This window comes from Pristiophorus japonicus, chromosome 8 (assembly GCF_044704955.1).
Source record: "Pristiophorus japonicus isolate sPriJap1 chromosome 8, sPriJap1.hap1, whole genome shotgun sequence".
In the NCBI taxonomy this organism is placed as follows: domain Eukaryota; kingdom Metazoa; phylum Chordata; class Chondrichthyes; family Pristiophoridae; genus Pristiophorus; species Pristiophorus japonicus.
In genome coordinates, this window is record NC_091984.1 from 18,151,824 (window position 1) to 18,164,026 (window position 12,203).

Sequence of the window (12,203 nt, forward strand, 5' to 3'; positions counted from 1 at the left end):
GCAGTCTACAACTTTCTTCAAGATCAACCACACAGCCAATTTTAGTCTGAAAACTTCTTAATCACACCCCCTACATTCAAGTTTAAATCATTGATGTATGCCACAAAAAGCAATGGACCTAGTATTGAGCCCTGCGGAACCCCACTGGAAACATTCTTCCAGTCACAAAAACACCCATCAACCATTACCCTTTGCTTCCTGCCTCTGAGCCAATTTTGGATCCAACATGCCACTTTGCCCTGGATCCCATGGGCTTTTACTTTCGTGACCAGTCTGCCATGTGGGACCTTATCAAAAGCCTTGTTAAAATCCATATATACTACATCAAACGCACTACCCTCATCGACCCTCCTTGCTACCACCTCAAAAAATGGAATCAAGTTAGTCAGACACGACCTTCCCTTAACAAGTCCATGCTGACTGTCGTTGATTAATCCATATCTTTCTAAATGAAGATTTATCCTGTCCCTTAGAATTGTTTCCAATAATTTTCCAACCACCGAGTTTAGATTGGTCTGTAATTACTTGGTCTATCCCTTTCTCCCTTTTTAAACAAAAGTACCATGTTAGTAGTCATCCAACCCTCCAGCACCATACCTGTAGTCAGAGAGGATTGGAAAATAATGGTCAGAGCCTCTGCTATTTCCTCATTTGCTTCTCTTAACAGCCTGGGATGCATTTCATCCGGGCCTGGGACTTATCCACTTTCAAAGCTGCTAAACCCCTTAATACTTCTCTTCTCAATATGTTTATTTCATCTAATATTTCACACTCCTCCTAACTGATAGCGATGTCTGCATCGCCCCTATCTTTTGTGAAAACAGACGCAACGTATTCATAAAGAACCATACCCACGCCTTCCACCTCCACGCACACATTACCCTCATGGTCTCTAATTGGCCTAATATTTTGTGCTCCAGTCTCCGAGCCTGACTCGGAAGCAAGAGTGCTGCCAACTGAGCCACAGCTAACACCAGAATTTAGCGTGTTTCAATATTATTTGAGCTCTTTGCTGATGGAAAGGAGATCTGAGAGTTAGCAATTCCTGCCTGGCAAGGGATGTTTGAAATGTCCTGAGATGATCTTCCATCCACTTTCCTCTTCCCTTCTGTTCTTGGGACAGCTAAGACCGTGAATTTGCTTTATAGTAATCGTGTTCTTAAAATTGGCATAATGCCAGTCCATGACTCAGTGGGTTGGTATGCAGCACCAGAATTTACCTGTACTGCTTGGATGTGCCTTCTTCATGTTTTCTGGGGGGTAGGGTGGGTTTAAAAAAAATAATAATTAGAAAGCAAAGTGCCAAGCCAATAATCACAGTGCAGGACACCACAGGTCGAAAAGAGTAGTTGAATCAGGCTGTTGTAATTAGGTGACCACCCCCTCTCACCCCCATCCCAAACTTGTCTTTTAAAATCTTTTAGGAAGTGAAAGAGATTAGGAGCCCCAGTTTTGAGGTCTAGCATAAAATGAGTTGGATTAAGAGAGCAAAAGAGAAAATTGGGTGAAGAGCTTTTTAAAATACCAATGGCAAACCCCCATCCCCATCCCCATCCCCACCTCCACTGTAAATGGAAGCTCTAATCAAAGTTTAGCACAAGGGACTCTTATTTTACTTCCCTCTTTTTCTGAAGTGATAACTATATTTTCTCTCTTTTCTGGATAGGGTACTTGTCAAGACTGTAAAGTTGGAGGGCCAAACCTCTGGGCGTGTTTAGAGGTAAGTTGATGTACAATCTATGGTTCTGATACATTCCGACTGGCATTGGAAACTCTTCACATTCTCATTTCTGGGCTTCTTTCCTTCGCTAACAGAATGGCTGTTCCTACGTTGGATGTGGAGAATCCCACTCGGATCACAGCACCATTCATTCCCAGGTAGGCATGGATTTTGCTTTTATAAAAGAAGACAGATTGACCTGCATTTATATCGCGCTTTTCACAACCTTAGGGTGTCCCGAAACACTTTACAGCCAATGAAGTACTTTTTGAAATATAGTCACTGTTGTAATATAGCAAATACGGCAGCCAATTTGTGCACAGCAAGCTCACACAAATAGCAATGTGATGAATGACCAGATAATCAGTTTTTGGAGATGTTGGTTGAGGGCTAGATATTGGTCAGGACACCAGGGGAAAAGCTCCCCAACTCTTCAAATAATGGCGTGGGATCTTTTACAACCACCCGAGAGGGCAGATGAAGGAAAAAGTAAATGGATTGTCAGTTTTTGGAAGGTATTTACAAACTTCTAGTACATGTTTCATAGTTATGAATTGACAATATTTTTTTTAAAATATGGTGTTAAGCCACCTTTTATAAAGAATCGTTGATAAACTTCTGAGATGCTGCACTTGCATCATGGTAATATTCTGTGGTGTAATTTTTTTTAAATATATATATATATATATATATATAGTGCCTTTAATGTAGTAAAACGTCCCAAGGCACTTCACAACAGTGTTACAAGACAAAACACATAAATTTGACACCGAGCCACAAAAGAGGAAATTAAGGCAGATGACCAAAAGTTTATTTTAAAGTGGTAGGTTTTAAGGAGCGTCTTAAAGTTGGAACGAGGTAGAGAGGCGGAGAGGTTTAGGGAGGGAGTTCCAGAGCTTGGGGCCCAAACAGCTGAAGGCACGGTCACCGATGGTTGAGCAGTTATAATGTGGGTTGTTCAGGAGGGCAAAATTTGAGCAGTGCAGACCTCTTGTGGGGTTGTGAGGCTGACCAGATTAGAGAGAGGATGGGGCAAGGCCATGGAGTGATTTGTAACCAAGGATGAGAATTTTGAAATGAAGGTTTTAACCAGGAGCCAATGTAGGTCAGAAAGCACAGGGGTGATGGGTGATCGTGACTTGGTGCGAGTTAGTACACAGGCCGCTGAGTTTTGGATGACCTCAAGTTTAGGTAGTGTAGAATGTGGGAGGCCGACCAGGAGTGAGTCAAGTCTAGAGGTAACAAAGGCATGGATGAGGGTTTCAGCAGCAGAAGAGCTGAGGCAGGAGCGGAGGCGGGCAATGTTACGGAGGTGGGAAAAGGCGGTTTTAGTTATGCCGCGGATATGTGGCTGGAAATTCATTTCAGGATCAAATATGACACCTAGGATGCGAACAGTCTTGTTCACCCTCAGATTGATGCTAGGGAGAGGGATGGAGTCAATGGTTCGGGAACACAGTTTGTGCGGGAACCAAAGATAATGGCTTCAGTCTTCCCAATATTTAATTAGAGAACATTTCTGCTCATCCAGTACTGGATGTCGGACAAGCAATCTAACAATTTAGATACCAAGAAGGGGTCGAGAGAAATGGTGGAGAGGTAGAACTGGGTGTTGTCAGCGTACATGTGGAAATTGACTGTTTTTGGATGATATCTCCAAGGGGCAGCATATGGATGAGAAATAAGAGGGGGCCAAGGACAGATCCTTGGAGGACACCAGAGGTAACAATGCAGGAATGGGAAGAGAAGCCATTGCAGGAGATTTTCTGGCTACGATTAGATAAGAATGGAACCAGGCGAATGCAGTCCCACCCAGCTGGATGATGGTGGAGAGGCGTTGGAGAAGGATGGAGTGGTCAACTGTGTCAAAGGCTGCAGACAGGTCCAGAAGGATGAGGAGGGATAGTTTACCTTTGTCACACTCTCTAAGGATGTCATTTGTGACTTTGAGAGCCGTTTCGGTTCTGTGGCAGGGGCGAAAACCAGATTGAAGGGATTCAAACATTGAATTTATGGAAAGACGGTCACAGATTTGGGAGGGGACAACACGTTCAAGTACTTTGGACAGAATGCGGAGGTTGGAGATGGGGCGATAGCTAGCAAGCAAAGTGGGGTCATGGGTTTTTTTTGAGGAGAGGGATGATGACGGCAGATTTGAAGGAGAGGAGAACAGTACCTGAGGAGAGAGAACCGTTTACTAAGTCGGCTAACCTGGGAGCCAAAAAAGGAAGTTGGGTGGTCAGCAGTTTAGTGGGAATAGGGTCAAGGGAGCAGGAAGTGGGTCTCATGGGCAGGATGAGTTTGGAGAGATCAAGAGGGGAGAACATGGAGAAAGATGAGAGTTTAGGGCTCGGGCAGTGGGAGCATCAGGTGAAGTTTGGTCCTGTGGGCTAGGTGAAGGAAGGGAACTCGCAGAGGCAGCTGATCGGATGGTCTCAATCTTTGAGACAAAGAGGTCCATGAGCTCCTCACACTTGTTGTTGGACGTGAATGTGGTGGAGACAGGGGAGTGGGGTTTAAAAAGACATTTAGCTGTTAGTGTATTCTAAGAGTAATAGTAACGTACAGCACAGAAGGAGGCAATTTGGCCTGTCGTGCCTGTGCCAGCTCTTTGATAGAGCAGACATAAGAACATAAGAAATAGGAACAGGGAGTAGGCCATTTGTCCCTTCGAGCCTGCTCCGCCATTCAATAAGATCATGGCTGATCTTCTACCCCAACTCCACCTTCCCGCACTATTCCCATATCCCTTAATTCCCTAAAGATTTATCAACCTCTGTGTTGAATATACTCAATGACTCAGCATTCACAGCTCTCTGGGGTAGAGAATTCCAAAGATTCACATCCCTTCGAGTGAAAAAATTCCTCCTCATCTCAGTCCTAAATGGCTAACCTCTTATTCTGAGACTGTCACCGTGTTCTAGATTCCCCAGCCAGGGGAAACATTTTCCCAACATTAACTCTGTCAAGCCCCTTAAGAATATTATGTTTCAATTAGATCACCTCTCACCAATCGTGCTTAGTCCCACACCCTGCTTTTTATCCATAACCCAGTAAGTTCCTCATCGTCAGGCACCTGCTCAACTCCCTTTTAAAAATTATTTATGGAATCCGCTTCCAGCACCTTTCAGGTGGCGAGTTGCAGATCCCGAGTGGGGGCAAAAGATCTCCTAATTTCCCCTCTAGATCATTTGGCAATAATTTTAAATCTATGACCTCTGATTATTTGCCAAATAGATTTTCTCTATCTACTCTATCAAAACCCCTCATTATCTCGAACACCTATATTATGTCACCTCTTGACCTTCTCTGTTCCAAGGCAAACAGTCCTAACATTTCCTAACCTCTTGTCATAACTGAAGTCCCTCATCCCTGGTAACGTCCCGGTAAACCTCTGTACCCTACCTTTACACCTTTCCTGAAGTGCAGTGCCCAGAATAGTCCACATCATTATCATAGGCAGTCCCTCGGAATCGAGGAACACGTGCTTCCACTCCTGAAGTGAGCTCTTTGGTGGCTGAGCAGTCCAATACGAGAGCCACAGACCCTGTCGCAGGTGGGACAGACATTTGTCGAAGGAAGGGGTTGGGTGGAACTGGTTTGCCGCACGCTCCTTCCGCTGCCTGCGCTTGACCTCTTCAAAGCTTGGATGCACTTTCTCCACCTAGGGCGGTCTTTGGCCAGGGACTCCCAGGTGTCAGTGGTGATGTCGCACTTTATCAGGGAGGCTTTGAGGGTATCCTTGTAATGATTCCGCTGCCCACCTTTGGCTCGTTTGCCGTGAAGGAGCTCCGCATAGAGCATTTGCTTTGGGAGTCTCGTGTGCGAACTAGGTGGCCTGACCAGCGAAGCTGATCGAGTGTGGTCAGTGCTTCAATGCTGGGGATGTTAGCCTGGACGAGGACACTGATGTTGGTGCGCCTGTCCTCCCAGGGAATTTGCAGGATCTTGCGGAGACATCGTTGGTCCACAATACTCCAGCTGAGGCCCAACCACTGATTTATAACGTTCTATTCAACTTGCTCATCATTAGAATTGTTTCAATACCTCTTTTAAATTTAATTTGTCGAACAGAATTGATTTGGTTTAACGTCCTTTTAAATCCTTGGTTTCAAAAACAATGAATGATTTTTAAGTGTAAATAGTTAGTGCTGACTGGGAGTTAGTATCCTGCTGCCACTGTTCTTTCTGTTCCCCATCGCCCACGCATAGGTTTTAAAGTCCTTGTTTACAAATCCTTCCTCACCCTTTGTCCACTCTTACTCTGCAACTTCCTCCAGCCCACACCCTCTGCTCTTCAGTCTCTGGGTCTGCCTCCCCCTCTCCTCCTCCATCTGTGACTTGACAGCCAGCCAGCATGTCCCTGCACTCTGGAACTTTCTAACCCCATTAGATGTTACCTCGTGCCTCGTCTCCTTCAATTAGCTGCTTATCGTACTCATTCTCTTTTTTTTCCCCGCCCCTTTTATAAAATATCTCTTGATGTGCATTAAAAATCAACAACAATAACTTTCATTTATGTAGTGCCTTTAATGTTGTGAAAACATCCTATAGGTGTTTCACAAAGCCGTGTATAGTACGAACTTCCTGTCACGCTTTCCCCATCTCACTTTTATCTATCATTACAAAATGGTGTATCCTGCAGCTTGCTGTGAGCAGCACGATGGGAGGTCTGCCAGTGTTGGGGAGGATTTCAATACAGGGCTGCCGAAGGTTAATGATACGATGATACATCACAACCATTAGAATATACATCATTTATTTTGCCAGATGTGACAACCAGCAAACTTTAAAGTCATTTAAACATTCTTCTATGTAAACCCATAGAGTTTCCATTCTGCCACTTATTGCAATGTGAACAGATTCCTGTTAAAATGAGATGACGCTGGTGAATCATTTATTTAGAGCAGAGTCTGATTTTTCTCCCCTCCTTGCCTGAAGGAGCTGACTTTTACTGGCCTGCAAAGCCACAATGCCCACTGACTTTTCATTACGTCAGCCATTCTTTGACTGACGGGGTGTCACAGAAACATAGAAAATAGGTGCAGGAGTAGGCCATTCGGCCCTTCAAGCCTGCATCACCATTCAATATGATCATGGCTGATCATGCAACTTCAGTACCCTATTCCTGCTTTCTCTCCATACCCCTTGATCCCTTTAGCCGTAAGGGCCACATCTAACTCCCTTTTGAATATATCTAACGAATTGGCCTCAACAACTTTGTGGTAGAGAATTCCACAGGTTCACAATTCTCTGAGTGAAGAAGTTTCTCCTCATCTCGGTCCTAAATGGCTTACCCCTTATCCTTAGACTGTGACCCCTGGTTCTGGACTTCCCCAACGTCGGGAACATTCTCCCAACATCGGGAACATTCTTCCTGCATCTAACCTGTCCAATCCTGTCAGAATTTTATATGTTTCTATGAGATCCCCTCTCATTCTTCTAAATTCCAGTGAAAATAAGCCTAGTCGATCCAGTCTTCACATGTCCGTCCTGCCACCCTGGGAATCAGTCTGGTGAATCTTCGCTGCACTCCCTCAATAGCAAGAATGTCCTTCCTCAGATTAGGAGACCAAAACTGTACACAATATCAAGGTGAGGCCTCACCAAGGCCCTGTATAACTGTATTAAGACCTTACTCCTACACTCAAATCCCCTAGCTATGAAGGCCAACATGGCATTCGCCGCCTGCTGCCAACATGCCAACTTTCAATGACTGATGTACCATGGCACCCAGGTCTCGTTGCACCTCCCCTTTTCCTAATCTGTCGCCATTCAAATGATATTCTGCCTTCCTGTTTTTGCCACCAAAGTGGATAACCTCACATTTATCCACATTATACTGCATCTGCCATGCATTTGCCCACTCACCTAACCTGTTGGATATCCGAGTACCAGGGCGGATTGGTCTCTTCACCTTTAAGTAGCAACACAGGTTAACAACCTAGCTGGAAAAGTCAAATTCCATATTTATTGCAGAACTCTAAACACTTTTTTTAAACTGGTGTTTTAGGGGTCGGATTCTACAATTCAGTGAAAACGAGACCGATGATATTGCCGATACTGTACGGGGGAGCTGCTTTTCCTTCCGGTCAGCACCGCTGGTCAAATCAAGTTGAGTTTTTGGCGAGAATTTGTTTTAGGACAATCGCTTTCAATGATTCCTCCAGTATTTCCATTAAAACTAGTGCTTTAATTATTATACAGGGGACAGAGACCAGAGCCGAGTCTGATCCTGACCATATTTGTCATTATTTTCACTTTCCAGCAGTGGTTAGTGTTCAGTTGTCGGAACTCGGTTGTTTTTTTATGTTGGGTGCAGTTGGCCTTTATAGGATTCTTTCACCTTCACCGTGGTGTTGCACGCCCCTTGCTCGATATTTGAACTTTTTTTTTTCTTCTGTGAAGCTGTCGACAAAGACTTGTATCTCCCCATTGCCCATAGCATTGTAGTTTTATGGCAGCACATACTTGCTATTTACACCGGGGACACCATGAGGAGGTAGAAGCTGCCTGATGTTCTTATGATCAAAACATTTTGAAGTGCAGCCCATTTGAGGCATTTTTGTTGAACATTGGTGCCCTCCTGGGGCAAGTCAAATCTATCGGTGGCCATATTTATTCAAGCTTTGCATAAGTCAATGACACGGCGACTACTATGACTCCCAAGCTAGAGGACAATGTACAGGTGGTGCTCCTGTACAGGTGGTGCTCCTGTGCATGTTCAACTGGCTGTAATTGGGTAATGTGTCTGTGTCGACCTCCTCTAACTATGACATTTGTGGACAGCTGCATTCACTGCTGCACGACGTATTTGGGAACCCTGTGTTTCTGAACTCTCTGTTGGGGCAAGTAAAGCAAGATGATGATCTGTTTCTGGAAAGCATCTTGTGCCATCTAGTGGGAGATCAGCTTTACTGCTGCTATGGAAATAAAGGTTGAGAGAGACCCAGGAGCAGTGGCTATAGGAGTGGATTCACACTTTAGGAAAGGGAGAGCTCCTCTTTTGTATGTACGGATTTGTTATGCAGGTGCCTCCTGTGCACATAAATATTTGGCCACACTCATTCTTTGCTATTAATTTTTGCTTGGTGAGATGGCTTAAAAGGCAGCATTTGCTCTTGGAATTGATATTGACCCGGAATTTGTGGTCCGCAGCGAAGTGATAGCGATCGCCGCTGACCTCGAAGAAAGGTTCCTGCAAAGATCTAGCCATCTCTGGCTTGAATTTCACTCCTCCCGACGTTAGTTTGAATCTAACGCCAAATCAAGTGAATCTCCAGTGTCCAGCAACAGTAATGTCATCGAGCAGGCTAAGCAGCCAATCACATTTAAGAATTCTCATAACAAACCAGGAAGTAAAATGTGCAAATTATCCTCTTTTTTTTTTAAATTTTAGAGAGCGAAATAAAGATTGGGATATACAGATAGGTTTAAGTTAGTTGAAATATCAAATATTTTTAAAACATTGTTTAACCATTCTTCTTAAAGGAAAAATTTGACAAATATACAAATATAAACTTAGTTTTTCAGGGCCAGAACAGTTGTTCAGCCAAAAAAAAAAGTTGCACCTCTTTCAACAAGGCTTAATTTTTTTTAAAAACAGCGTAATGGGGAGAGTTTGGGTCGGGAACTACATTTCAGAGTGATTTAACTTGATTGCCGGCTCTCGGGAGTTCCACCGCGCAACCGGTGGAGAAGCATAGAATCACTGACAGCAACTTCTGGATTTCCATCTGCACTGAATCCAGAGGTTGCTGTCGCTTTCAGAAGAGTAATGACGGCTTACCTGTTTCGCTGTTATTACCACCGCAAAATCTGGGCTATAAAATCTGATTTTCCTTTCGAATTAAAAGACATTCTCAAACATGCTGCTCATACTTTTTTAGGAAACCAGGCACAATCTCACTGTAAACCTCACCACTTTGAGAGTCTGGTGTTACGCATGTGGGAAAGAAGTGTTTTTGGAGCGGAAGCTTGGGCCTCCGCCAGTAGCGGAACGTGGGAGATCACCGCTTGTGCACGTACGCCAGGTAGGATTCCATTCAAATGATACAACTGATGTGTGAGAGCCAGGTACTGTTGATTTTAGATATTACAAAAGGTGTACGAACATCAAGTACTATTATTAAATGTTACTACATGTGCGTTCACTCCAGATATGTTTCCTGTTGATTTGTTAAAAATATTTGTTCTTTGGGTGTGGGCATTGCTTGCAAGGCCACCATTTATTGCCCATCCCTAATTGCCCTTGAGAAGGTGGTGGTGAGCCGCCACCTTGAACCGCTCCATTCCATATGGTGAAGATACTCCCACTGTTGGGAAGGGAGTTGCAGGATTTTAAACCAGTGACAAATGAAGGAATGGCAATGTATTTCAAAGACAGGATGGTGTATGACTTGGAGGGGAACTTGCAGGTGATCCTGTGCATCTGTTGCCCTTATCCTTCCAGGTGGTAGAGGTCGCGGGTTTAGGACATGCTGTCGACATGTTGGCGAGTTGCTGCAGTGTATCTTGTAGATGGTACACACTGCAGCCATGGTACGCCGGTGGTGGAAGGAGTGAATGTTTAAGGTAATGGATGGGGTGCTAGCAAGCGAGCTGTTTTATCCTGGGTGGTGTCGAGCTTCTTGTGTTGTTGGAGCTGCACTCATCCATGCAAGTGGAGAGTATTCCATCACACTCCTGACTTGTGGAAAGGCTTTGGGGAATCAGGTGAGTCACTCGCTGCAGATACCCAGCCTCTTGCTTGCTTTCGTAGCCACGGTATTTATATGGCTGGTCCAGTTAAGTTTCTGGTCAGTGGTGACCCCTCAGGATGTTGGTGGGGGGATTCGGCGATGGTTGGCGATAGCCATTGCCTGGCACTGGTATAGCGAGAATGATACTTGCCACTTATCAGCCCAAGACTGAATGTTGCCCAGGTCTTGCTGCATGCGGGCATGGATTGCTTCATTATCTGTGGATACATTCACTCCAGATACCATTCCTGTGAATCTGACAAATTTGCTTCCTGGGCATTTTGTTGGGGGCCAGGAGAGATCAAATGTGATTTGTGAATGTAAATTTAATAGTGAGCGACTCTCAGAAATTTACGGAGGCTAAAACTACCTTTATTGAAATTGGATGGTTACTGCTGTTAAACCAGGCTTGACTTATACTAGCTGAACGTAGTCCCTCTAATAGAAAGTAACAAGATTGTTAAGATGTGAAGTCTGTTGACTGCGTGTTGGGTATTGCAGGATTAAATTTGTTCTCTGTATATGGGACAATGCTGAGGAGGTCATATAGTTGCTCTGTGAAGGTGATGGTAATGATTGATTTGTAGCTTAGTCGCTTGCTCTGCAGAGAGTATTAAGAGTCACACTGTGGCACTGGAGTCATGTGTAAGCTAGACTAGGTAGTGGGGGGTGACAGGTTCCCGTCCCTGAAAGACACCCGTGAATCTGTTGGGTTTTTCTGATCAACGATTTTATTTTTGTCTGGTGCTATTGAATTGATTTTCACCCTTGCCATGGTGGGATATGATCTCTCAGTTTCTGGGTTGCCAGTCTGATACAATAACTACTACACTACCAGGCGTGTATGGAAGTAGTTTAAGTGAAACTAAAGCAGCACGTGTGTTGAATCCTTTTTGGCCTTGGATCTTCACTTGGCACCTCCAAATATGCAGCCAGTTCAGAATTTCTGTAGTTCTGACACCTCATGGGGAGGAAGCCAAACTACTGTGGAACAGTCCACTGCCAGGGAGCACTGCTGTCGACATCTAATAGCTTTTTAGACTGGGGAAGGTAGTTCTTCATGTGCTGTGAGCATCACTGCAATGAAGATATCGCCTAACGGGTAGAAAAATTTAACTTTTCTAAACCTTTAAGGGTCCTTCCCCTTTTTTAAAAGGTTTAGTGCCAAATGCTGAAAGACAAAGCAGATGGAAAGGTGAGTGTGCCCTGCACACTCATAATTGAGTGTGCACTACATGGTTGTAATGCACCGGTCGTTAGCTATCTTAATCGCTAAGTTGTCCTTGACTTTGCTTATGTCCTTCTGTGGGTTTGTATTCTAGGACTCCCCTCCTTGTGACCAGCCATTGAAGGCTCCTATTACTATAGTGGGAAATGATCTAGATGCAGAAGCTGAATATGATGACATGAAGACAAGAGGTTTGACATTCACGTTGCTGTTCCTGTGCTGCTTTAACGTTCCTCTGTGTACCTGTGAAAATACCTTTTAATTTGGGAAAGTGAAATCTTTTTTTTAAGTAAAGGTGACAGTTACAGTGAAACTGGGTATAATGGTCAATAAGTAACATTCTAGTCATGCAAAAGCAAGTTGTAGTTCAAAGGGTATGGATTTTGAACTTGCTTTTATTGTGTTTCCAGGTCTCACTGGACTGAAAAACATTGGAAACACTTGTTATTTGAATGCCGCTCTTCAAGCTCTTTCCAACTGGTAAGACCAGTTTTCTCGAAATAAATTTTTCCTG

General features: G+C 44.2%; 1 protein-coding gene across 1 annotated transcript in view; it reads left to right on the forward strand.

Moving 5' to 3' along the window:
• usp33 (ubiquitin specific peptidase 33) overlaps positions 1-12,203 on the forward strand; it is a 99,812-nt gene that overhangs the window by 22,919 nt on the left and 64,690 nt on the right. The window contains exons 3-7 of the mRNA XM_070886538.1: positions 1,667-1,720; positions 1,816-1,878; positions 9,610-9,753; positions 11,784-11,880; positions 12,100-12,169. Of these exons, the coding sequence (XP_070742639.1) occupies positions 1,667-1,720; positions 1,816-1,878; positions 9,610-9,753; positions 11,784-11,880; positions 12,100-12,169 (428 nt within the window). The remainder of the gene's footprint in view (positions 1-1,666; positions 1,721-1,815; positions 1,879-9,609; positions 9,754-11,783; positions 11,881-12,099; positions 12,170-12,203) is intronic.